The sequence below is a fragment of the Bufo gargarizans genome, chromosome 1 (assembly GCF_014858855.1).
Source record: "Bufo gargarizans isolate SCDJY-AF-19 chromosome 1, ASM1485885v1, whole genome shotgun sequence".
NCBI classification, from domain to species: Eukaryota; Metazoa; Chordata; class Amphibia; order Anura; family Bufonidae; genus Bufo; species Bufo gargarizans.
In genome coordinates this window covers 150,598,408-150,626,367 of record NC_058080.1, presented here as the reverse complement: position 1 = coordinate 150,626,367, position 27,960 = coordinate 150,598,408, and the positions used below count along the sequence as shown (strand labels likewise).

At 45.8% G+C, this 27,960-nt stretch overlaps 1 protein-coding gene across 6 annotated transcripts in view; it reads left to right on the top strand.

Moving 5' to 3' along the window:
• The window catches only part of CNOT7 (CCR4-NOT transcription complex subunit 7), a 48,548-nt gene that overhangs the window by 4,208 nt on the left and 16,380 nt on the right, over positions 1-27,960 (top strand). For 2 of the 6 annotated variants that reach the window (XM_044299560.1, XM_044299564.1), the window contains exons 2-5: positions 5,092-5,301; positions 8,917-9,110; positions 10,737-10,898; positions 16,646-16,790. In XM_044299560.1, the coding sequence (XP_044155495.1) occupies positions 5,185-5,301; positions 8,917-9,110; positions 10,737-10,898; positions 16,646-16,790 (618 nt within the window). In that variant the 5' untranslated portion in view covers positions 5,092-5,184. Of the gene's footprint in view, positions 1-5,091; positions 5,486-8,916; positions 9,111-10,736; positions 10,899-16,645; positions 16,791-27,960 lie in introns of those variants that run through there. The other 4 variants (XM_044299571.1, XM_044299575.1, XM_044299566.1 and 1 more) reach the window with 4 other exon arrangements.

The window sequence follows — 27,960 nt, the reverse complement described above, 5'->3', positions numbered from 1 at the left end:
CTGGTCAGCTACTACAAATATTCTGTTATAAGATGAGATATATATTCCATAGTTGGTTCGCTATATATAGGCATAAGATGGTTGTCTTAGTCATATTAAAGGGTTTCTACCACCAGACCTGCGCCGTGTGCTTCTGTGTTCGGCACAGGCGCAGTGAAGATGCTGGTCTGACAGTCACTGCGCCTGCGCCGAATACAGAAGCACACGGCGCAGGCGCGAGAATTCGTCCGAGATGGAGAGAAGTAGGCTGGCGATCTAGATGAGAGGGGCGGGCTGGAGGGACGCGCTGGGCGGCAGAAATAGTGAGTATACGGAGCCTCTAGGTGCAGAAAAGACGCCCCCATAGCACCTAGAGGCTCATTTGCATATCAATAAAACTACGTTTTTAAGCTTAACCGCTCCAGACAAAGGTAATACATGAACATGGTTAGGTACAGCAGACACTAGCAGATCGCTAGTGTCAGACAGCTAAATAGGTGAAAATCTGGTGGTAGAAACCCTTTAAGTGTCTCAATGTGGGCGTGTAATCTGTTGGGGTTTGTATACAAAGAACTTTGTATGTTGGCTGTTTTGCATTGTACTGAACAAAGCATTTGAAAATTTGTAACATGTCATTGTTTATTTTCATAAACCAATAAAAACATATCTGATTTTAAAAAAATGAACTTCGTATTGGTCCCTCCTGTAAGATTCATAATTACAAAAAAATCTGACTTCGGCTCTAGGGATTTCTGCTATGGAAGGAGAAGTGCTAAAATTTGTCGAAAAATCGGTTTTAGTTCCGGTACCAATGGGGGAAGAAGGCGAGGGATTTTACCCTCCCATGTTTTTAGTAAAGAAACCGGATGGTTCTTTCAGAACAATAATAAGCTTAAAGAAGTTGAAGAGGACCTTTCATGTTTTTTTTTAGATAAATATAGGTTTTCCCCCTGATGCTGCCACCCTGCCTGATTTTTATTTTTTTTAATATCGCTCCTGCGCCCCGCTGTATTCCCCTGTAGTTTTCTTGCTCAGTATGCTAATACTGCACATCGGTATAGTGAGGAGGAGACGTCAGGGTTTCTCAATGGGCGTCCCCTTCTCCCTGACAGTGCTGCGATCCAATCACAGCGCAGAGTCTCACCGCCAGGGAGCAGGTGATTTGTTTTTTGTTTTTTCTCCCTGGCTGTGACACGCTCCGCTGTGAATGGATCGCGGCACTGTCAGGGAGAAGGGGATGCCCATTGAGAAACCCTGGCGTCTCCTCCTCCCTGTATCGGTGCTTAGTATTAGCATACTGAGCAGGAAAACTACGGGGGAACACAGCGGGGCTCAGGAGCGATATTTAAAAAAAAAAAATCAGGCAGGGTGGCAGCATGGGCAGGGGAGGGTGGTACCCCCCAAGTAAAGGTATTTATCTCCATTAATAAAAAAGGTCCTCTTTAAACTTATTCCTACAAATAAAAAAGTTCAAAATGGAGACTATAAGATCAGTAATAAACCTTCTTCCTCCTCACTGTTTCAGGGCAGTACTTGATCTCAAAGATGCATATTATCATGTTCCAATCTTCCTCGGACATCAAAGATTCTTAAGAGTCGCAGTAGAAATAGGAGGTCAGTTACGACATCTTCAGTTTTAGGGCTGTTTCACACGAGCGGATGCCGTGCGTGGCATCCGCTCCGTGAAAGAGTGCCAAGACCCGATGCAGACTGTAGAGGCACGGAGCAGTAACATGACTGACAATGCTCCGTGCCTCTCTGTGATCTCTTTACTACGAAATCACAGCGAGATAAAGTTGTCACTGTGATTTCGTAATAAAGAGGTCACAGAGAGGCACGGAGCATTATTAGTCATGTTACTGCTCCGTGCCTCTGCAGTCTGCATCGGGTCTTGGCACTCTTTCACGGAGCGGATGCCACGCACGGCATCCGCTCGTGTGAAACAGCCCTTAGGCTCTTCTGTTTGGCCTTTCTATGGCTCCAAGGGTCTTTGCAAAAATAATAGCAGAGATGGCGGCTGATATAAGAGAAAATCTTATATGATTTTAACTTTTAATACCATACCTAGACAATTTTTTAATAGTAGGAAAAACAGAAGAAGCTTGTGGAAGAGCGGTCTCAACAGTATCAGAAATCTTGGACAAGTTAGGCTGGGTCTCAAATCTAGAAAAGTCAAAACCACGTCCGACCAGAAATTAGACTTTTCTGGGGTTGATCCTAGACTCCTCTTCCCAAAAATGTGTATTGCCAGAAGAAAAGGTCAGTCATATTCAAGAGGGCATCAGAGATCTAACCAAAAATCCAGTGGTCTCTATGAGAAAGTCTCTATTTTGGGGTCTCTCACGTCATACATCCCGGCGGTAAGATGGGCACAGTAGCACTCAAGGGTTTTCCAGTGGGAAATCCTTTCTTTCTGGAATAAGTTCAGCTCCCTAGATTCAAAGATAAGGATCTCAGGTCAGACTCTCTTGAACTTTGCATGGTGGTTGGAGAGAAAGAACTTAGTGCAGGGAATTCTATGGAAGTTGGAAGACCTGTTAAAACTATGACCTGTCGTGGTTTTATTCCTGCCGTCTCTCGGTATGTTTGCTGTGCTGTGGCTGGACCTCCGGCCCGCCCCCTTTATAGTCCATGGCGCCGGAGCGGACTTCCGGCAGCACGGATCCGACAGCCTGCAGGAGAAGGCTGCCGATAGTGTGAAAGTAGCCTAAAGGGGTTATCCAACCCTAACAAATGCTCCCCCATACGCCGACTTCTCGCACTGATTCTACTTACCTTGCTCTCTGCCCGGCTCCTGTTCCCCGCACTGCCGCAACTGCTTCTCCCTGTGCGCAGATGAAAACATCCGGTGTCGGTGGAGGGGGGAGAGCAGCCAAGGGCAGGTGGTGACGGTGCTGAGCCTCCCTCACGGGTGACACTAGGGAGGCCCCTCCCCCCGACACTGGATGTTTTCATCCGCACAAGGGAAGCAGCAGCAGCAACTGCTGTGCGGGGACCAGGAGCGGCGCGAGGAGCCAGGTAAGTAGAAGCAGTGCGAGGGGCCAGGCATATGGGGGAGCGTTTGTTGGTGTCGGATAAGCCCCTTAATTGCATGGCACTTGACATCAAGAGGAAGTTACACATACATAATATAAAAATAAAAAAATAAACAATTAACAGACTGGAGGTTGAGAGGACACTGCCTGTGAGAGCTTACAATCTACAAGGGAAAGGCGAAGGACCCAGTAGGTGAGGATAAGCTGTGCTCATCTGGCTGTGTGGTGGCAGTGTGCTCATTGCAGGTGGGCAGGTGGTGGGCTTTCCTGCACAAGTACCACAACCCCTTCAAATAGCTTATCTGCTTAACCCCATATAGAATACATTGACCAAGGACTCATGCACACGGATGCACAAAAAAAAAAACGGATGACGTCAGTGACCATATGCATTCCGTATTTTGCAGAACGGAACAGCTGGCCCCTAATAGAACAGTCGTTTCCTTGTCCATAATGAAGACAATAATAGGACATGTTCTATTTTTTTGCAGAACAGACACGGAAAGAAAATGTTTGTGTGCATGAGCCCTAATAGTTAAATAGGCATGGCCGATCTGCAGACCTCTGTTAGGCTGGGATCAGTCATATGAGAAATGCTTAATGGGATTATTCAGGAAATAATGATGACTAATCCTCAGGATAGGCCATCATTATCACATTGGCGGGGGCGGGAACCCCGACGATCATCTGTTTCAGGGAGGCGCAGCCGTGGTTGGTATTGCAGCTCAGCCCCACTCACATCAGCAACTAGGCCATGTGACCATGTACAGTGATGGCCTTGGAAGAGGCCATGGCGCACATGGCCTCTTCAAAGAGCTGATTGTTGGGGTTGCCGGGTGTCGGACCCCCACTGATCTGATATTCATGACCTATCCTGAGGATAGTTCATCAATGTTTCCAGGATAGCCCCTTTAAGGTGCCCATACATTAGATGGGAGTCCGCAGAACAAGGCCTAATGAGTTTGGGGGGTGTCCCTGACGGCAGATATTGGATTGGGAATGCTGAATTTCCAATTCTTTTTTTTTTCTCAAGGCATATAAACCGCTGTCAGAGCTGTCTGGCGGCAACTTATGGGGTCGTTTATGAAACTGATATAAAGTAGAACTGGCTTAGTTGCCCATATCAACCAATAAGATTCCACCTTTCATTTTTGCGGACCGCAAAATACACACGGTCGTGTGCAAGAGTCCTAATACTTACTTTGGCTTTCCTCTCCGTGATTTTTAAATGGTGCAGATATTGGTGCACAACACTATAGTGAATGAAGTCTTGGTGGAGTTTCCAAAGATGGGTCGGCCTCTACAGGCAGCGTAGTGGTCACCTCTCTCCCTGGTGTGTATGTCCTGTGGGGTGTACTGCAGGCTGTAGAGACGTGCTCGCCGTCAGACCTCTGCCCTAATGTTCATAGTTGGCATATATTGTTATTAATATACATATTTTAGTTTGTGTATTGGTTTTCTGAATTTGTGTGCCGCCCTCAGACATTACATACAGGGTTCACCTTTTGTAGATCATATTCTGAATCTGGGCCACGGGTAATGGATGAGTGGTTTAGATCTGGGTATGTGCAGGGTGGCTTGACCTCGGGGTGACTTGGGGCCACTTTAGGAATACTATTATGTCTGGTACTGATGCAAAGGGCACCTGGGAACCCCTTGGTAAAACCACTGGATTAGCAGAATGCATTTCTTCTTTCCCTCTTCTGAGCACTCGTCTCTGTTTCAACCAAGGTCTTCTTCTCAGCTGTAATATTGATGGTTATCTCTAGCTGATCCATGGGGCTCTGACACCCCGCCAATCAGCTGTTTGGGTGTACCTCTGTCCCCAGAACTACACAGCATTGTCGTGGACTGGGCTCGTCACTGAGGCTCTTCTCCCATTGAAGTCAGAGCTACAACCGAACAGCTGATCGGCGGTGGTGCGAGAGGTGGGACCCTCGCTGATCAGCTTGTGATGGCCATCAGGTAGAAAAGGCTGGGCAGTCCCATTAAGATGGGATAGTGGAGTGGTCTTCCTGCCTCATCTCTAGTTATGTCTGAACCCAGTTTATACATAAATGAACGCCTCATTTTTCAGCTTCGTGGAAGTAACGCAGCCACCTATGAAACATTTCGGCGGCCACGTGTAGCATTTTGATGCCTGCCTCTGAGCCCCTCCCCCACAGCCACTATGCCTGCAGCAACAGTGGACCACAGCCAGCGCATCTGCGAGGTCTGGGCCTGCAACCTGGATGAACAGATGAAGCGAATCCGTCAAGTTATACGCAAGTATAATTATGTTGCAATGGTATGTCTAGGGGTTGTCTTCCAACAGTGATTGCTCTAATCTTACTGTTGTGCAGATATCCATTGAAATCTTTCTGAAGATGAGGATATTCATTGCTAATCTTGAGTCTTGGTATGGTATACTCCCTATGTACACTAGCTTCCTATGAGCAGATGCTGCGGATGAGATTTTTACGAAATCTGCGGTGAGGACTTTAAATATGCACCAATGCTGTAGAGGTAGAGCACCGCACACCGTAATTGCCAGTGCCAGCAAGGACTTGTCAGTCGTAGTCAATTTAATAGAAATTTGCGGCACGCAGCTTTTCTTGTCTGCAATTTATGGCATTTTATTCATGTTACATCACATGATCCAGTTATATCTCAGAAGCAAACATGTATTAGAATTGGCGATTGGACGTTTCGTCCGGTCAAGGCCTTCCTCGGCGGTCTAGTATCTCAATGCGGATCCTACGGTCAAGTAGCGCTGGATCAGCAGGTGACTTGACCAGCACTTGACCGTAGGAGCCGCATTGAGATAATAGACCGCTGAGGAAGGCCTTGACAGGCCGAAACATCCGATCGCCAAATCTAATACATGTGATTAATTTTTGCTTCTGAGATATAACTGGATCATGTGATGTAACGTGAATAAATTGCAGAAAAGAAAAGCAGTGTGCCGCATATTTCTATTAAATTTAAATCTGCACCATGACAATTCATCCTTCGGCTATCCACCGCCGGTTTTGCCCTTTGCAATGCATAAGGTGAAATCCAAGGCAAATCTGCGTTGCCTACCTGGATGTAATTGTATCCACTTTTCCGCTGAGAGCAGAAGCGGGTGTCTTCAGGTTTACTGCTGCTACATTGTCCTCATTCACTGACAGCAAACGAATATCTTGAAATATCTTTAAAATATATTCTAAGGTTGTATCACTCTTCATACAGTGATTAAAAAAAACTAGGAAACCCCTTAAAGGGGTTGTCCAGGATTCTACTATAGATCTATATCGGTAAGAGTCTGATGGAAAGGGCCAGAGCGCAGGCGAGTGCGGCAGCCTCCTCATTTCCAGGCACAGTGCTGCGCTGTCTGTAGTGGCAGGGCACAGTAATACCGTAGCTCTGTCCCATGCAAAACCGCTACAAAATGATCAGCACTGTGGCTAGTAAAGAAAGTTGAGGCCATACTGCTTAACGGTATACCACAGCCTCTTCAGATTCGGGCTGCTGTGAGTCAGACTCTGACCGAGCTGACGTTGATAGTCATTAATATTAAAATCTCAGATAACCCCATTAAAGGGGCTGTCCTGTTCCAGGAGGGAACCAGACAACCCTCCGGATCTACCTGCAATAAAGAACTGGTAGGTACTTACCTGACACATCCCTTGCCGCCGCTCTGGTTCTCCTGGCCGGGCTCTACTTGTCCGGTTGCAGTGATGTCATCCTGTTAAGAACACTTGCCCCTTGCAGCCAAATACTGACCTCAGAGAAGCACCCGTGGCCCCAGAGGTCGTGTGTTGACGTGACATCACTGCTGCAGCTGGGTAAAAGTAGAGCCCAGACAGGAGAAATGGAGTAGTGGAGTGGGATCTGTCAGGAGGATCCTGAGGACTATCAGGTTTCCTCCAGGAACTGGATAATTCCTCTAAAGCCTTTGGGTACAAAATCATTGCTTCCATTTACTGGCTGCAATCAGTGATCTTGGAGATGGCAACCGTATGTTAGAAAAGTGTATAACATTTTATTATACCGTGATATTAATATAGACTGAAAAAATGGTATATAAATAAAAAATATAAATATAATATGGATATTAATGTAAAATATAATAATAAAAATCTGGTATCTACACTATTCTGTAAAAAACAGAAACAGAAAACTGCGCTACGGCAATGGTTTTGTGAGGCTGATATGTTATGGCCATATATTACCCAGTATACTTTGGGCAGGACTGCTGTATGTGCAGTAAGTGTAAATAGGCTGCTTCCATCAGCTTTGTACACAGCCTGATGTGTGTGTATAGTAATAAAATGTTGTGTTGGCCATTAAACTGATGTCCGTTAACAGAAAGTCTCCCATATCACACAAAGATATACTGGGTGAATACGCCCCACATTAAGAGGCAGAATCGCCTCCTGCTTAGCCCTGCCAACTTTTCTTTTCACTTTTTAGGCTACTTTCACACTCACGTTTGGTGCGCATCCGTCATGGATCTGCACAGACGGATCTGCACCGATAATACAACCGCATGTATCCGTCATGAACGGATCCGTTTGTATTATCTTTAACATTGCCAAAACGGATCCGTCTTGAACACCATTGAAAGTCAATGGGGGATAGATCCGTTTTCTATTGTGCCATATTGTGTCAGTGAAAACTGATCCGTCCCCATTGACTTACATTGTATGGCAGGACGAATCCGTTTGCCTCCGCATCGTCAGGCGGACACCAAAACGATGCAAGCAGCGTAACGGAGGCAAACTGATGCATTCTGAACGGATCCTTTTCCATTCAGAATGCATTAGGGCCAAACTGATCCATTTTGGACCGCTTGTGAGAGCCCCGAACGGATCTCACAAACGGAAAGCCAAAACGTCAGTGTGAAAGTACCCTAAAGCACTTATGGCTTTTCGAAAATTTGTGACCAGTTTTCTGGTGTACAGCCATTGATAAATTCCGCCCTGTGTGTTTTATTTTTTTATTTTTTTATACACTATGGGTGACATTTTTCAGCCCCCCCCCCCCCCCCCTCCAGTATTCTGTTGTTTAAAAAAAACAAACAAAAAAAAAAAACACAAACTTTGTGGTGTTTGCGACTTTTTAAAAGGCATAACAACATTGCACCTAAATCTAAGCACAAGTGGCATTTTTACTTTGCCCTCGCCACTTCCCCAAAAAGGCCAGGGGTAGAGTCTTGGTGGGCCAGTGGCTCCAACACATTTAGGTTCCATTCAGACGTCCGTTGAATGAGTCCGGATCCGTTCTACAATTATCCGCAGCTGTGGACAAGAATAGGAATGATCTATTAAGGGCCGGCGATGTGCGGCATCAGTGTTTTGCGGACCACAAAACAATACGGACATCTGAATGGACCATTATCGTGAATTACGCTGGCGTAGATTTCCGTTAAGAGACTGGATGATGTGCCAAATTTATAACGAGTTGTGTTCCTCATCTTAAATTAGGTTTATCCTCCAAAGACATGAGATATCAAAGACTGCCATAAAATGTTGGTCTTTGATAAATTTCCCCCTTTATCTCAAACTGCGGCAAATTTCACATGAGCGTATTCAGTCCAGGAAACATGCTCCGTGTGACGGCTGTGTTTCCCAGACTGAGCAGTGCTCCTCATAATGATATGTGTTCCTGCCTGATCGCGGGTCCGTGAGTACAGTACAGAAGACCCCCAGTCATTTAGGAACACACAGCATCATAAATCATTATGGTGCTGTGAGTTCACGTTAGAGAAATAGTGTTCAGTCTGGGAAATGCAGCTGTCATGGGGAATGTGTTTCCCAGGCTGAATCCGCTCATGTGAAATTGGCCTAAAAAAGATCTCCTGCTTGGACATTAGGGGATTGCTCCCTTACATGTGACCAATTCTTGTGCACGTTGTATTGTTATTTTCTTCTTCCAGGACACAGAATTTCCAGGGGTAGTTGCGAGACCGATAGGAGAGTTCAGGAGCAACGCTGACTATCAGTACCAACTATTACGCTGTAACGTGGACTTACTGAAGATCATTCAGCTCGGCCTCACATTCATGAATGAACAGGGAGAATACCCGCCCGGGACCTCCACGTGGCAGTTCAACTTTAAGTTTAACCTAACGTAAGGAGCATGTCTCTGCTTTATGCAGATGCCGCTGTGTCCCATCCCCTCCAAATTAGTGCCCACACCATGCTGGCACCGTCTGCCTGATGAGCATTACATCGCTTTTATATGAGTAGGGGTTTACATGGTACAGGAAGGGGCAGCACTTCCTAGGACTTACATTATTACTGTGTCCCAATAGTATGTGTCCTGTTTTATACTAAGTCATAGATATCCAGACGTAATAGCTGGGGAGTGAAGATGCTGACTCCCAGATTCTGCACTGCATTTTAGACAGTGACTCTTCATTTTCCTGTAGGAATTGTCATTGGGACTTGTGTACGTGGCACTTTACATACATTGAGCTCAAACTCTCTGATAAAGTGACTCAATATTTCTGAGAAAAAAAGGGGGAGCGTAGCAGCACATCAAAAACAGCCTTACTGTGGTGGTGCCCGCAGTGTTGGGTGCCAGTCCGAAGCACCCCCAGCAACACCAAATTTAAAAAGAGACCGCGGTACTCAAGTCTTCATTATTCCAAAATGTAATCGCCCCAAAAAAAACGACGTTTCGACCAGTGTGGTCTTTTTCGTCGCTTTTTTGGGGTTAAATTTTGGAATAATGAAGACTTGTGCCACGGTCTCTTTTGAAATTCAATATTTCTGAGAAAACACCATAGAAAAGTAGTTCATGTTTGTGGCCTTGTTGACATACACACCAGTAACATAGAGACATGTTACTGCAAGATATTGGAGTGTGGGTGGTCCGACCGCTGGGACACCAGTGAGCCCAAGACTCCTCATTCTGAATAGAGCGGTAGTGTGCATGACAGTCCACTGCTACATTTACTTCTGTAGGACTGATGTGGATCAATCCCATATTTCTGAATGGAGCAATGGTCCGACTGCATGCTAACACTCCATTCAAAGAGGGTACTTGGGGACCACCCTCCATGGTTGCTGGGGCTTGTTGATAGGTGGTGAGTACTTTTCGAAGGTTAACCCATTTAAAATGTAACATCAGTCATAGCCTCTGTTTTGTTGCAGTTTCCATGGCTTCTTTTAACCATAAAATACATTTATAAGGGATATACTGGGGGACATTTATCACAACTGGTGCTAAGGAATACTGCCTTAGCTGCTCAGAGCAACCAATCACATTGATCCTTTTATTTTGGAAAGGTGTAACCTGATTGGGTGCTATGGGTAGCTGAGGCAGTGTTCCTTGGCATCAGTTTGGATAAATCTCCTCCTGTTTTTTCCCTTGTTATATATGTTACATGCAGAAGAGAGATAAAGGGGTTATCCGGTAATAAATATTAATGACCTATCCCTAGCTCAGTGAGCGCCGCAGCCTCTTCCTAGGTCGGATGATATCACTGTACATAAGTCACATGGCTATGGGGTAGCTCAGCCACTATACAATGTACGGCGCTGTGCTTGGAAAACTGCTGAGAGCCCACTGCGGTCCCCAGAGCTCCGGTGAGCATGCCGGCTCCGTAACCACTGATCCGTGGGGAACTGGGACTTGGGCCCCTGCCGATCTGATAATGATGAACTATCCGGAGGATAGATCATCATTATATATTACTGGATAACCCCTTTAATATCTGCTGATAAATATGGACCCTTCCTGTTTCTCCAGGGAAGACATGTATGCACAGGACTCCATCGAGCTGCTCACTTCATCTGGGATCCAGTTTAAGAAACATGAAGATGAAGGCATTGAAACTCACTATTTTGCAGAGTTGTTCATGACCTCCGGCGTAGTGCTGTGTGAAGGGGTGAAGTGGCTCTCTTTCCACAGGTCAGTGATCTCCATCTTCTTCAAAATCTTCGAGAACATACAGGTTTATATGTTGGCAAATGTCAACCCTTGCTCAGTGGCAGAACAAAATGGAGCCCTATATATTCCTCAGCCCAGAGACGTCCCCAAATGGTAGAGACTCTGTCCTCGTGCCTATCCTAACCAAACCCTATTCAATGAGGGATATATAGGGTTGAATAGGGAAAGACTCTCCCTACCTGTATCTCCCTCTGCCATCCTATATCCCTAATTGTTCCCGTACTAGTGTGGGAGGTTACAGTATTTGGGATTTTATAGGGTTGAATAGGGTTTGGTTAGGATAGGCATGAGGAGAGAGTCTCTACGATTTTGTGGATGTCTCTGGGCTGAGGGATATATTTATTTATTTTATGCACTTGTATAGCACTACTATATTCCGCAGCGCTTTACAGACATTAGCATCCAACTGTCCCCAATGGGGCTTCCAATCTAAGCTCCCTATCAGTATGTGTTTGGATATATAGGGTTGAAATGGGAAAGACTCTCCCTACCTGTATTTCCCTCTGCTATCCTATATTCCTAATTGTTTGCGCACTAGTGGATTCATAATATTTGACATATTTTTTGTTTGTTTTTGTTTCTGAGTATCATCACTCGTGAATTACTTTTAATTGTAATCTAAATAAAGGTATGATGTTTTTAAAAATCATGCCCACTATTGATTAGTTCCTGATATGGTTGTGTGCAGAAGGCCTTGCATGCAAGCAGTGTCTGCTAGTAGAGGTCAGTTGTGGGCCATGCAGGAGATAAGTTTGTAATAATCTAAAGTATTATAGTGACTGTAACAATTTAGGGGCAGCAGTTGTCAGTCATGACTTGGGGGGGCTGTGGGGATGTATAAGAAGGATATTTGGGCACTCAAACTCTCTTGGCAGCTCTTTGCTTCCATAGAGCGACTCTATTCATTGGGTCCTTTTGGCATACGCTTTTATTTCACTGTATAGGAAAATGCTATTTCTTCCCACCCACACTTAGAAAAATGTCAGATAATTGCTTTTGGGCCTCTTGCACACGACAGTATGCATAGATCGTGCACACGGGAGCACACAGCATCATAGATCACAATGATGCTGTGAACGTCGGGCCGCCCGTGGGGCTACTGTCCTGCACCCATATGATTTTATCAGTGCAGGACAATAGCCCTGTGTGCTCCCGTGCGCACGATCAATGCCGCTCCGGGACATATGACCCGCTCACGGACCGTATATCTCAGAGGGCATATGGTCGTGTGCAAGGGCCCTTAGACAATGACAGATTCATAGACAAGGTATGTGCTGTATAAATGAATCTCTCCTGCTGTGTTCTGGAATACCATACTACTGTATATTACACTATACTCTATATACTGTACTAATAGATGAAGTAGGAAAACTCTACTGATATGAACATGCCTCTCAAGGCTTCTGTGTGTCACTTCATGGAACCCTTGAGCAGTAAGAACTGTGTCCTGCAGAAATGAGTTGTCAGCGCTGTGACGCACGCTAGATCAGGTGGTTCCCTCATGACTTTCTCAAAGTTCAAGCAAAGCACCAAAGTTAATAAGCACAAAGCTGCACTACGTCTAAGAAGAGGTAATGAATGGCTGGAAATCACAACGACCCTTCAATCCACACAGCCATATGCATGTTCTGGTGTAACCTTTTCTCTTCCCCATTACCCTTTGATCTTACTGACTTCTTTAATAGCGTCCACTCCTTCCAGGCTTTCCTTGATTTCATTCTTCAAGGACTGAGCTGGATCATCTCTAGGATTACTAAGCGAACAGCCTCTAATGTCTCTGATAATGTGTCCATTCTCCTCACATGGATATGGACAGTCGTGGGGAGTGCAGTTTGTGGTCTGTGCCGTTGTACAGTGGTCACACAGAAAATGCAGTGTATCCAGAATATAATCTGCACTCATTGATGGTTTCCGTTTCCTGCACCATTGAATACTACACTGCTGCTTCTGCCTTAGAACTTTATTTGCATAGTGATATAAAACACGATAACAACTAGTCTCATGCAGGTCTACACAAGCTATGCATTTCACCATAAGAGTGGATTTCCATGTTCAAGTTTTTTTAATGCAATTTTTGAAGGCAAAGCCAAGAGTGGATGAAAAACTGAGGATGCCTATAAAGAAAAGTCTAATTTGCTTTTGGAATCCACTCCTGGCTTTGACCTCAATAACTGCATCAAAAATCCTGATCTGGGAAGCCACAATTTTAGGATTGTACATTGTGGATGTTCTGCAGCAGAGTACTGTACAGAAAATCCACTGCATTCACAGTGACAGGTTAGATGAGATTTTCACAGATCTCATAGAAACATAGAATGTGTCAGCAGATAAGAACCATTTGGCCCATCTAGTCTGCCCAATATACTGAATACTATGAATAGCCCCTGGCCCTGTCTTATATGAAGGATGGCCTTATGCCTATCCCATGCATGCTTAAACTCCTCCACTGTATTTGCAGCTACCACTTCTGCAGGAAGGCTATTCTATGCATCCACTTCTCTCTCTATAAAGTAATACTTCCTGATATTACTTTTAAACCTTTGCCCCTCTAATTTAAAACTATGTCATCCGCAGACTCCGGAGATTTTGGATTATTAAATTTAATGAAACCAGTATTTTAGGTGATCAGTACACCAATACAAAGGGTAGAGCAACAATTTATCTGTGAGTGTTAACGTCAAAATAAGCATCAGGCCTCAATCGTCCCTTTATGTTTATTGTATCTTCACACTGTTGGAATAAAGTTTTTGGGAGGGATTGTTCAATTTAATTTAACCAGTATATAGGTGATCAGTACACCAATACACAGGCTAGGGCAACAATTTACCTGTGAGTGATAATGTGAAATTAAGCATTAGGCCTGACACTTAATCATCATTTTCATTATTTATTATCCACACAGAATTTTATTTTTTGGGGATTGTTGACTTTATTTACACTAGCATATAGGTGATCAGTACACTGGTACACAGGCTAGGGAAACAATTTACCTGTGAGTGATAGGAAATTGAGCGTCAGGCCTGGCCCTTAATTATCATTTTTGTTTTTTTAATATCCACACAGTTAGAATTTTATTTTTTGGGGATTGTTCAGTTTAAAGGGGTTGTCGAAGTTATTTTTTTGTTTTTTCTTTGTTCCTAACTAGGCAAATATAACAGCTTTACAATTAACTCACTTTATCTGTGCCTGGTTTATCAGATTTGACTGAGGGTCACATGACCTGTGATGTAAGCTTCTCTCCGTACTCTGATTAAAGTTTGTTTACAAGCCTGTAAACAAGACGTCACTGTGCTGGCCACGCCCCCCTTCACTGCCGGGCTGTCTGCTCTCTCCTAGGATTCTTAACCCCTTCAGCTGCACAGACTGGGTAGCTGCAGGCAGTGACACTTCTGGGCACAGGAGCTGACAGACTAGAGAGAGCATTGCACAAGAAGGTAGGGGGAAGATCCTGTTTGTATTAGCAGTGTCATTATACAGGTGGGACTTGTAGTTCTACACTTACAAGTTGCTGTTGATTCTCCCAGCACTCAGGGCAGCTCTTGTATCCACTCCCTTAGCAGTGTCATTATACAGCTGGGACTTGTAGTCCTACACCTACAACATGCTTCTGATTCTCCCAGCAGGCAGACATGTCACTCAGGGCAGCTCTTGTATCCACTACCTTAGAAGAGCAGGGGGAGGGGCAGAGATTGTTGTTGTTTCATGTAAACAAGGGGCCAGAAGAGAACCAGGGAAATGAGGAAATATATATATTTATTCATTTTTTGCATCATTTTTTTTTTTTTTTCCATAACTCGGACAACCCCCTTAATTACACTGGCATATTGGTGATCAGTACACCAATACACAGGGCACAACAAAAGTTTACCTGTGAGTATTAAAGGGGTTCTCTCACATAGAAAAATGAATCCAGCCAGCAAAGGAGGCAATATAGATAATAACAATATATTAGTAAGTGCCTTGTATTAACTTTCTCTACATTATAAATGCCACTTACTGAAGTGAGACAACCCCTTTAACATGAAAATAATAATCATCCATTTCTGTTTATTCTATATCTACATGGTTGGAATTTATGTATATTTTTTTTCATATTGTTCAATTTAAATAAACCAGCATATAGGTGATCAGTACACCATTACACTCAGGAGAGCAACAATTTACCTGTGAGTATTTAGAATATCACTGTCAAGAGCTACCCTGAAAACATAACTTTTAATCATAAATTTACTAAAATGATCCCACATATAAAGACCGACAACAGAAAGTCAAACAATTCAATTGGATGTCAGCTACATCAGAGGGGATATAGTACAGAGTGTAAGAATTGTTGCCATAGTTGTGGTCTCTCGCGGTTTTCAACGTTAATGATGAAGGCGATCTGAGTGTCACATCACTTCTTGAGAATTACTGGATGTCAGGTGCTGCAGCATTGGATTTCTCACATGTTGATGATGTCGTCCAAGGGGGAATAAAAGTCTGCTAATAGGCAAATGGGAAACTTTCTCTGGAGGTCTAACAGGTCCCTGCCTAAAAGCGGACTAATCGCCCCAAAGTGAGTATTAGGCCGAATGCCGAGAGCGGTCCGTGGTATGCCGGGCTGGATTCCTGTTCAGAGCAGGAGCGCACGGCGTCATTGGTTGCTATGACGCCGTGCGCTTCATGCTGCCGCTGAACAGGAATCCAGCCCGGCATACCACGGACCGCTCTCGGCCGCGGAACACGGCCGTGTGCATTCGGCCTTAAATTAAAAAAAAAGGACCAGGCCTCAATTGTCTGTTTCTGTCTATTCTGTCATAGAGCAGCAGAGCGTATATTACTGTATAATTAAAGGCCCATTTACAGATTGACAGTTGGGGAAGTTATCGGGAACGCTTGTTCCTGATAATAGTCCTATATAAAAGTTCTGCCAGTTATCCAATGAAAGATGCAAATGCTTGTTCATCAGGTGAAAGCATTGTTAATGCAGACACCAGAATTATCATTTTTGGGCAGCAGAACATCCTGTTTTAGGCTACTTTTACATATGAACATAAAGATATCCAGCAGGCTATTCCAGCAGAGGAAGAGCCTGCTGGAGTTAATCATATCTAGCATAGCCGTATAAGGCCTATGCCACTGCCAGACTACATCTTGGCAGGGATTTGGCTGGTTTCTGAAGTCCTGAGATTCAGTCAGTCAAAAAACCAGGTCCCATTATAGTCAGTGGGCTCCGGCAGTATGCGGCTATGCTGAATACCATAACACGTATGTAAAACTAGCCTTAACAGGGATCTGCTGCCCAAAAACTGTTAATCTGCATGGGGATAAGCCATCATTTCTGCAGAGGTGAAGATTAGGCGATTATTGGAAATGAACGGTTTGTTCCTGATAATTGCCTGCACAATTGGTCTATGTAAAGGGGCTTTAGGTAGATTTGTCCTTCAGGGGAATACTTGGTGTCACTGTGGCTATAGTTTTAGCTATATTACTGTTGCAGGTCTTCATAGATACTAATGTAGATCAATCATGATAAAGCATAATATTTTGACACTATAGCTCATATAAAGGGCATCTATTTGGCAATTTTATGGTGAACTTGTGTCTGAACACCTCACTCACAATGTTCTTACTCATATCCATAGTATATCCGCTGGCTCTATACTCTAGAGATTTATCGTCACTGATATTTGGCGTGGTTTTTAATGGGTGTTCTCATTGTTTTTCAGTGGATATGATTTTGGCTATCTAATAAAGATACTGACTAATTCCAACCTGCCTGAGGTTGAGCTAGACTTCTTTGAAATTCTTCGATTATTTTTTCCTGTGATCTATGATGTCAAATATCTCATGAAAAGCTGCAAAAATTTAAAGGTATGTATAGATCTCAGTATATTTAGCTTTTTATTACCCTCTATTGTTTATATAGTTACATAATTCCTATTATCTCTGCAGACTTTAGACATCCCTGGAGTTTACCTGATAAATATTCCCATCCCCCCATTGCTTACCTGGCTCATAAAATATGGTTCTATATAAGAGTGACTCTTTCCACTATATAGTGTAGTGTTAGGCTTGGTTTCACACGAGCGAGTTCCACGCATCGGACTTGCGGCGTGAGTATGTGGCAGCTCCCGTCCTGACCTCCCAGCACTGACTGGGTCGCATAGCATTATATTGATTTTATTATGCTATTTAACCCTTAGAGGTCTGGAATGTATTGGATAACACTGAGTGCTATAAGGGTTACACAGCATCATAAATCAGTATAATGTGATGCGACCCCGGCAGTGCTGGAAGTTCAGGACAGGAGCTGCTGCATACTCACGTTGCAAGTTGGGAACACGACGCTTGCTTATGTGAAACTAGCCTTAGACTACTGCCCCAGTTACTTTCTGCTTGAATGAATGTGCATGTCCTTTCAGTTGAAGGAAGCCAAGCCATGCCCACCTGTGGCAACCAATGGCCCCATGATTTTACTGCAAAATCATGTGACCTTTTGGTGGCTACTGGTCAGCTTGGCTTGCCCGCATACAACCTGCTGTACTCTAAAGATTGAACAAAAAAATCACTCTGTTGGGCTCTGTTCATATCACATTTATTGACAAAAAAAATAATGCACTGAAATAAAAATTTTTTTTTTTTTAATGCAGCCAGATTGGCCTCCATCAGGTGAATGGAGACTTATGGATACGTTTAGCATGTACACCGGAAGCTTATCCTCTTGTTTATGTTAAAGGGTTGTGTCACTTCAGCAAATGGCATTTATCATGTAGAGAAAGTTAATACAGGGCACTTACTAATGTATTGTGATTGTCCATATTGCCTCCTTTGCTGGCTTGATTAATTTTTCCATCGCATTATACACTGTTCGTATCCAGACCCGCTGCGCAGATACGAGGTGGCCAGGACGCGATCTGCTGTACATGTGTGCCTATATTCGCTTGCACGGTCCCAGCCACTAGAGTCTGGCGGTCTTTCCTGTAGTGTGCAAGCACGACCACCACTGATGGATTGCAGGGTGGTCATAACCATGGAAATGAGCAGTGTTAGGCCCCCTGCACACGACCGTGTGCACCCCGTGGTCGTGCTGTGGCCTGCAAAATGCGGGCCGCAATGCACAAACACAGTCCGTGGGGCAGCCGCAGCGGATCGCGGACCAATTTGCTTTAATGGGTCCGTGATCCGGCCGTTCCGCAAAAAGATAGGACATGTTCTATCTTTTTGCGGAACGGAAGTACGGGATGAAACCCCGCGGAAGCACTCCGTGGTGCTTCCGTAGGGTTCCGTTCCGTGCTTCAGTTCCGCATCTCCGGACCCGTTCAAGTGAATGGGTCCGCATCCGTGATGCGGAATGCCCACGGAATGCCACCCATGTATTGCGGATTCGCAATACGGCAACGGGAAGCACACGTTCGTGTGCAGGGGGCCTTATAATGTGATGGACAAACGAATCAAGCCAGTAAAGAAAACAACATGAACAATCATAATACATTAGTACCGTATATGCCGGCGTATAAGACGACTGGGCGTATAAGACGACCCCCAACTTTTACACTGAAAATATAGAGTTTGGGATATACTCGCCGTATAAGACTACCCCTTTTTCAACACACAGCAGTACATTAGTGCATCCCACCACCATCCCTGGGTACCTCTGCCATCCCTGCATCCCACCACCATCCCTGGGTACCACTGCCATCCCTGCATCCCACCACCATCCCTAGATACCACTGCCATCCCTGCATCCCACCACCATCCCTAGATACCACTGCCATCCCTGCATCCCACCACCATCCCTAGGTACCACCGCCATCCCATGGTATCACCACCATCCCTGCATCCCACCACCTTCCTTGTCCTGCCTCCCAGACCCTAAACATGTGCCACCTATACCCTTAACATGTTTTTGGTTATGTTATTCTTCATATTCACATTCACATATGCGCATCTGCCCCGCACTTAGATACGCCGCACGGAGATCTTGCACATGCGCAGGAGCGAGATGCGAGCGGCCGTGAGGATCCCGTGTATCCACGCTCGCCGCCTGAAATCTCGCACATGCGTAGGAGCGAGATGCGAGCGGCCGGGAGGATGGCGGTACAAGGAGCATACAAGGTACAGAGCAGGGGGGGAGGCATACAAGGTACAGAGCAGGGGGCGGTATACAAGGTACAGCGCAGGGGGGGCATATGCCGTGGGTTACATCGCAGCTCTCAGCTGCTGAGGATACAAGGCAATAGCCCGGGCTCTCTCTGTTGATAATTCGGGCGTCCCGGCACTGCTGCGCCCGCCATACCCGGCGTATAAGACGACCCCCCACTCTAGAAAATATTTTCTAGGGCTCAAAAGTCGTCTTATACGCCAGTATATACAGTAAGTGCTTTGTATTAACTTTCCCTACATGATAAATACTGTTAACTGAAGTGAGATAACCCCTTTAAGTGTACAAACTGACGTGATGTGAACAGGGCCTTATCTAATGAACGGAGGTGTGACGGTTCAGAGAGCAGATAGCAGGGATTCTGTGCACATGCTGCTCCCATACACCTGCACTGCCAGGCCTTACATGCAACTCGGATTCTCCTGGTGCCTGCATTCAGGATATTACCCTGGGTTCACACCTGAGCGTTTTACAGCGCGTTCAAACGCGCTGTAAAACGCTTAAGACATGAAAACCAATGCTTCCCTATGGGAAGGGTTCACACCTGGGCGTTTTACAGCGCGTACGAACGCGCTGTAAAACGCCCGACGCTCAAACAAGTACTTGAGCTTCTTTGGGGCGTTTTGACGCGCGTTTGTGGCCATAGGACACTGCAGTCAATGACACAAACGCGCGTCAAACGCGCGTTTACTATTACAAAAAACGCGCGACTAAAACGCGCGTTTGAGGAACGCTTAGGTGTGAACCCAGGGTTAGTGGTTTTAATAGTTTTCTACTATGTTCTGAGTTAATAAAGGAATTTGTTTTTATTTATTCTATCCACTTTTTTCCTGCATTCAGGATATTGGACAGTTTTGCTGTTCTCTCTTGCTGGTCAGGCGACTGTTATTTTATATATGAGTGAGGAGTATGTGGTATCCTGATGAACTGCTGTAGCCTGTTCTGTCTGAGCAGATCCTTGTGGTGCAGCGGGCAGTACCAGCTTTACCCTATCTCTTTATTGTGGCACTGCAGGAGGTTGTGTTACTGATGTGGAAGTGCGGATGTTGTATAAGTTGTCCTAGTAGACGGTTCATCTGCCCAAAGGTTCATCTCTATGTAAGAGGCATTGTCCTTGGCAGAACACTTTGAACTGACGTCCAGGCCTCAGGGGTGCGGTTCTAGACATAAATTAGCTTAGAGACTTGGGGCATTCATCTGGTACGTGACATTTCGGCTAAAACATGAACCTCTTTTCAGCGAGTGGACAAATCAGGGTTTCATTGTACAATTTTGTATGGCGCAGTGTTGACTACTTTAGGATGTGTTTCATTTTCTATGTTCTTCACATCAGACGTTGCCCCTCTGGGGTCACATGAAATTAACAACTGGGCGTTACCATTCCCTCTTGTCAGTAGGGTGGGTCCCTATAAGGTCTGACAATGGCAAAACTGGTAGGACAATGTCAGTGTAGGAGCAGACTCTATTGTCAAGTGGAATAGTAACACCCAGCGTTCAATGTATTCATACACTTGCAGGAGGAATAACAGAGGAATGTTTAGTATTGTAAGAAGAGGTGATCCAGAACTGTTTTATGGGTAAGATCTTACTAACACAGAAGTGTCAGGAGAGGTGACGTGTCCTCTTTAAAGGGAAGCTGGAGCTCACACCACTGTTTCCTACAGTCATATTTTGGTTATACAGGATTACAACTTCTTCCAAAAACGGCACCGCCTGGTATAGCAGGTTTGCTCCATCAAAGCAAATCGAGCTGAGCTGCAGGCCACACACAACCCATGGTGGCACTGTGTTTGAAGAAAGCGGCCATATATTTTTTAATTCTGGGCCAAGCATGCCCCTGAAGGTATTTTTTTATTTTATTGGTCTAAAAAGCATTTTATCCAATAGGTCTTTGATTAAAAAAAATTCTGTCATTTTTCTTCTACAGCCTTCAGGTTTTGACTGATTCTGTGAACTGTTCTGTCCCCTTCTCGCTGAAATCCATCGGAGAGCTCGTCTGATGACTATGTAGTTGTTAAAGGGGTTGTCTCACTTCAGCAATTGGCATTCATCATGTACAGAAAGTTAATACAAGACACATACTAATGTATTGTGGTTCTCCATATTGCTTCCTTTGCTGGCTGGATTCATTTTTCAATCACATTATACACTGCTCATATCCACGAGTTATGACCACCTTGCAATTCAGCAGCAGTGGCCGTGCTTGTACACTATAGGGAAAAGGTGCCGGCGTCTCTGGTGACCGGGATCATGGGAGCGCACATAGGCACAGATCTGCAGTAGATCCTGTCCTGGCCACGTCGTATCTGCGTTGCAGTGGTGGTTGTAATCCCTGGAAACGAGCAGTGTATAACGTGAGGGAAAAATGAATCAAGTCAGCAAAGGAGTCAATATGGACAATCACAATACATTAGTAAGTGCCTTGTATTAACTTTCTCTACATGATAAATGCCATTTACTAAAGTGACACAACCCCTTTAACCACCTCCGGACCGCCTAACGCACATGTGCGTTCCGGAGGTGGCAGCGCTGCGCACAGTCACGCATATACGCGTCATCTCGCGAGACGCGAGATGACGCGACTATGCGCGCGCGCATGCGCAGTTCTCGCCGGCATTTCGCACAGAAGTATTTCGTCAGCAACCTGCCAGCCAATGATCGTGGCTGGCAGGTTGCTGATTTTTTTAAAAATCCAATCAAAGTGCCAGATAGCAGATCATATTTGTAAATATGATCTGTTATATGGCTGCCTGCTCCTCTGCTGGTTCTTTTCGTCGGTTGGATCCAGCAGAGGAGCAGGCTTCACAGTGAGTACACCAAACACTACACTATAGCCCCTGATCACCCCCCTGAACCCCAATTAACCCTTTGATCACCCCTTTGATCACCCCTGTCAATCACAAGTGAAAAGAAAAAAGTGATCAGTGCAAACTGTCACTTTTTTTTTTTCACTGGTATTGACCGTTAGGTTTTAGGTATAGTTTAGGTCCCTTGGTTAGGTAGTTAGCGATCAGTTAGCGCCCAGCCCACCGCACCGCAGTCCGTTATTCGCTGATTAGCGTATCGCTAATCAGCATTTGTACTTTTATAGTATCTGGAAGTGATCAAAACTGATCACGGTCAGATCTATAATTGTATTAGTGTCACTTTAGTTCGCCCTCCACCCAAAACGCAGTGTTTGCCCGATCAGGCCTGATCGGTCGCCCACACGTGCGTTCACCCACCCACGCCCGCCCCACCGCAGTGACAAAAAAATAATTTTTTTTTGATCACTGCACATTCACTTTACACGCACTGCGGCGATAAAAAAATCAGTTTTGATATTTTTTATCAACCGCAGCGGCCTCCGGTACTTTGCTAGCCTCCCCTTTTTTTTTCTTGGGTAGTCTCAGGGAATACCCCTAAATTTAGTTGCCCACATGTCTAACAGGGGGTATTCCTCTGAAGAGGCCTACAGGCTTCTGACCCAGTCGGATGAGGAGTGGGAACCCTCATCTGATGAATCCAGCGGGTCAGAATACGAACCTGTAGAAAGCAGTGGCTCTCTGACCCAAAGTTCGGACGAGGAGGCTGAGGTCCCTGATACCACCAGGCGTACCCGGCCCCGTGTCGCTAGACCGCAGGTTGCGCAGGATCCGCTTCAAGAGCAGCAGAGTGGGGCTGGTGCTGTCGGATTACGTGGTGAGGCATACACCAGCAGCCCAGCCCTCCCTGGACCTAGTACCAGCACTGCCGTACAACCTGGTGAAGTAGTGAGCACCAGAAGGGCAGTTGAAGCTGGTACGGTGGCACGTGCAGTAGTGACCCCGTCGCAGCCACCGCAAAGACGTGCCCGTAGAGCCCCTAGAATCCCAGAGGTGCTGGAAAACCCTGATTGGCAGTCCCCAACTTCAGCCGCACCTGTAGTTTTCCCTTTCACTGCCCAGTCTGGAGTTCGGGTTGAGACGGCTCAGATCGGTTCGGCCCTGGGATTTTTTGAGCTGTTCTTGACTGCGGAGCTTTTAGACATAGTTGTGGCCGAAACAAACAGGTATGCCACACAATTTATAACCGCTAACCCGGGAAGCTTTTATGCCCAGCCTTTCCGGTGGAAACCAGTCCAAGTTTCCGAAATTAAAACTTTTCTGGGCCTCCTCCTCAACATGGGCCTGACAAAAAAGCATGAATTGCGGTCATATTGGTCCACGACCCCGATTCATCACATGCCCATGTTCTCTGCTGCCATGTCCAGGGCACGTTTTGAGGCCATCCTGCGGTTCCTGCACTTTAGTGACAACACCGCCTCCCGTCCCAGGGGCCACCCTGCTTTTGACCGGCTCCACAAAATTCGGCCCCTCATAGACCATTTCAACCAGAAATTTGCAGATATTTATACCCCAGAGCAAAACATCTGCATAGACGAGTCCCTGATACATTTTACCGGGCGCCTTGGCTTCAAACAATACATCCCAAGCAAGCGCGCCCAGTATGGGGTCAAATTGTATAAGCTCTGTGAAAGGGCCATAGGCTATACCCACAAATTTCGGGTCTGAGGGAAAAGATCAGACCCTGGAGCCGGTCGGTTGCCCTGACTACCTGGGGAGCAGTGGGAAGACAGTTTGGGACTTGGTGTCACCCTTATTCGGCAAGGGGTACCATCTTTATGTGGACAATTTTTACACAAGTGTGGCCCTCTTTAGGCATTTGTTTCTAGAACGGATTGGCGCCTGTGGTACCGCGCGAACTAGTCGCGCGGGCTTCCCCCAACGGCTCGTTACCACCCGTCTTGCAAGGGGGCAGAGGGCCGCACTGTGTAACGAAGAACTGCTCGCGGTGAAATGGAGAGACAAGCGTGACGTTTACATGCTCTCCTCCATTCACGCAGACACGACAATACAAATTGAGCGAGCAACCCGTGTCATTGAAAAGCCCCTCTCAGTCCACGACTATAACCTCCACATGGGAGGGGTCGACTTCAATGACCAGATGTTGTCTCCGTATTTAGTTTCCCGATGCACCAGACGCTGGTATAAGAAGGTGTCTGTATATTTAATTCAATTGGCTCTTTACAATAGTTTTGTTCTCTACAGTAAGGCTGGGAGAACTGGATCCTTCCTCAAATTTCAGGAAGAGATCATCGAGAACCTCCTGTATCCAGGAGGTTCCGTGGCCCCAACCACCAGTGTAGTTAGCCGTCTACACGAGCGACATTTCCCCAATGTCGTTCCTGGTACCTCAACCCAACAGTCACCCCGAAAAAGATGTCGTGTCTGTAGCAGGAGTGGAATAAGGCGTGACACCCGCTATTTCTGTCCTGACTGTCCGGACCACCCTGCCCTATGCTTTGGAGAGTGTTTCCGGAAGTACCACTCACAGGTACACTATTAGCATAGGGATCATCTCACCAGGACAGGCACACAGGGCTATTAGGGCCCATTCACTCACTGCTGCTGCAAACGTCTCCTTTCACATGGGACAAAGTGCATAACGCACTTCGCCACATCTTTGGGCGCTTTGCGCTTTGCACATTGACCCATGGGGAAGGAGAGGTTTGTTCTATAAAGGTAAAAAAAAAAAAAAAAAACACACCAGTAAGCAAACACGTTAATGTTCAGTTAAAAAAGTTAAAGTTTATATGTTCTGTTGCAAAGTTAATAAAATTATTGCGTTGCGGCCTGTTTTTTTTTTTTTTTTTTTTTTTTTCTTTTTTTACCTTCCAGGTGGACCAACCGATCGATTAGCTGCAGCACTGATGTGCATTCTGACAGAAGCATTGCGCTGCAGTCAGATTACACGCAAGTCGGTGTATGCGGCGCTGCAAGACGGGATTTTCTCCTCTGCAGTGACAGATACGTTTGCCGAGGCATACGAGCTGAGGAGGAGGCGGCGTTCCTATGCTTTGGCAAGCACTTTGTATATATATATATATATAAAAAAAAATAAAAAAATCCCGGCAATGATTTATTCATCCACATCGATTGATGTGAATGGAGAAATCTGGTTTGCCAGGGCATACGAGCTAAGTGGGTATGGATGTAGGGCGGAGCTCCTATGTCCTGGCAGACGCCTTTCCCCTCCATTTTTTTTTTTTTTGGCAGAGATTTTTTCATCCACATTGATCGATGCGAATGAAGAAATCTGTGCCGTTCATTTTTTTCTTTCAGCCCAGAGGCTGAACGGAAAAAAAAAATCTCATTACCTGTATGCTCAATATAAGGAGAATAGCAGAAACTCCTAATGCTGGCCATACATATAATGATTGCGGAGACCCTCAAATGCCAGGGCAGTACAAACACCCCACAACTGACCCCATTTTGGAAAGAAGACACCCCAAGGTATTTGCTGAGGGGCATATTGAGTCCATGAAAGATTTAAATTTTAGTCCTAAGTTAGCGGAAAGTGAGACTTTGTGAGAAAAAAAAAAAAAATCAATTTCCGCTAACTTATGCAATAAAAAAAAAAAATTCTATGAACTTGCCAGGCCCCTCATTGGATACCTTGGGGTGTCTTCTTTCCAAAGTGGGGTCACATGTGGGGTATTTATACTGCCCTGGCTTTTTAGGGGCCCTAAAGCGTGAGAAGAAGTCTGGGATCCAAATGTCTAAAAATGCCCTCCTAAAAGGAATTTGGGCCCCTTTGCCCACCTTGGCTGCAAAAGTGTCACACATCTGGTATCGCCGTACTCAGGAGAAGTTGGGGAATGTGTTTCGGGGTGTCATTTTACATATACCCATGCTGGGTGAGAAAAATATCTTGGTCAAATGCCAACTTTGTATAAAAAAATGGGAAAAGTTGTCTTTTGCCAAGATATTTCTCTCACCCAGCATGGGTATATGTAAAATGACACCCCAAAACACATTCCCCAACTTCTCCTGAGTACGGCGATACCAGATGTGTGACACTTATTTGATGCCAAGGTGGGCAAAGGGGCACATATTCCAAAGTGCACCTTTCGGATTTCACCGGTCATTTTTTACAGATTTTGATTGCAAAGTTCTTCTCACACATATGGGCCCCTAAATTGCCAGGGCAGTATAACTACGCCACAAGTGACCCCATTTTGGAAAGAAGACACCCCAAGGTATTCCGTGAGGGGCATGGCGAGTTCCTAGAATTTTTTATTTTTTGTCGCAAGTTAGTGGAATATGAGACTTTGTAAGAAAAAATAAAAAAAATAAAATCATCATCATTTTCCGCTAACTTGTGACAAAAAATAAAAAGTTCTATGAACTCACTATGCCCATCAGCGAATACCTTAGGGTGTCTACTTTCCGAAATGGGGTCATTTGTGGGGGTTTTCTACTGTTTGGGCATTGTAGAACCTCAGGAATCATGACAGGTGCTCAGAAAGTCAGAGCTGTTTCAAAAAGCGGAAATTCACATTTTTGTACCATAGTTTGTAAATGCTATAACTTTTACCCAAACCATTTTTTTTTTGCCCAAACATTTTTTTTTAATCAAAGACATGTAGAACAATAAATTTGGCGAAAAATTTATATATGGATGTCGTTTTTTTTTGCAAAATTTTACAGCTGAAAGTGAAAAATGTCATTTCTCGTGCTTTTTTCCATTGGGGGGACACAGACCATGGGTATAGCTTAGAGGTATTAGTAGGAGGGACACTATGCAAATGAAAGAGCTCCTCCTCCTCGGGCTATACCCCCAGACTCCACCAGGAGGAACTCAGTCTTTGCTTAGTGTCTGGTGAAGGAGGTTGACACTCTCTGATTCTACTCCTTTTTGTTATTTTTATTCTAGATGGGGACACAGGTCGGCATGGCGCCTTCCTGGTCCCCCGTGGAGTGCCCGCCGCCGTCTTTGGGACGTTGCCTGGCTGCCTCCATTTCCCCCCAAGAAGATAAGTGGATCCGGGCTCGACCTGTTAGCTCCGGCATCCCACCAGCTGCTGGGACGCCTGCTGCCTACCCTCCTCCAGAGCACTGTTCTCCTGGATTGGAGTCAGAAGTCTGAAGAGGCGCATCCCTGCTGGTCTGGACATCGAGGGAGCATGCTGAGCAGATAAGTGTTGCAATCCCTCCCCCTCCCTCTGTGTCTATTTGTCTGTGGCTGCCTGGGTGAGCTTGAAGAAGGATCCTGATGGGGCACTTTCTTCATTTTGGCACTGGAGTACTGGCATCTCTTCCCCTTAAACTGTGGGCTTCAGCGCTTCTCTCGTCGGGCCTTGGCTGCTGCGCTCCCTCAGCGCCCGCCGGCAGGCCGCTCCTCCACGTGGTGCGCTTATTTTCGCGCATATTTTCGCGCTCGCGCATATTTTCGCGCGCACGCTTATTTTTCGTGCGCGCGCTTATTTTCGCGCGCTTTTTTCGCGCCATAATGACGCGTTAGGGGAGGCGGAGCCTCGGCATGCCGCTCTGACTCTCCTTACACCGGAGACTCTGTTTGCTCATGGCCGTGCAGCTCCTCATCACTCTACTCCGTTTTGTGCCAGGCAAGCTGGTAGCTCAGTGGTACTGCTGCTGTTGCCCCATGTCCAGGCTTTCTGAGTTCAAAGCCCCTTTCAGCCTTCAAAAATTGTTTATATTATTCTAGATGGGGACACAGGTCGGCATGGCGCCTTCCTGGTCCCCCGTGGAATGCCCGCTGCCGTCCTTGGACGCTGCCTGGCTGCCTCCATTGCCCCCCAAAGAAGACAAGTGGATCCGGGCTCGACCTGCAGCTCCGGTATCCCACCAGCTACTGGGTCTCCTGCTGCCACCCTCCACCAGAACACTGCACTCCTGGACAAGGAGTCAGAAGCCTGATGAGGTGCATCCCTGCTGGTCCTGGAGTCGAGGGAGAAGTTCTGCAGGAGCAGATAAGTATTACCTGCATCCCTGCCTTACCCCCCTCCTCCACCCCTCCTCCACGTCCCTGGGGGCCTGCGGTCCCCGCTTGGGCATC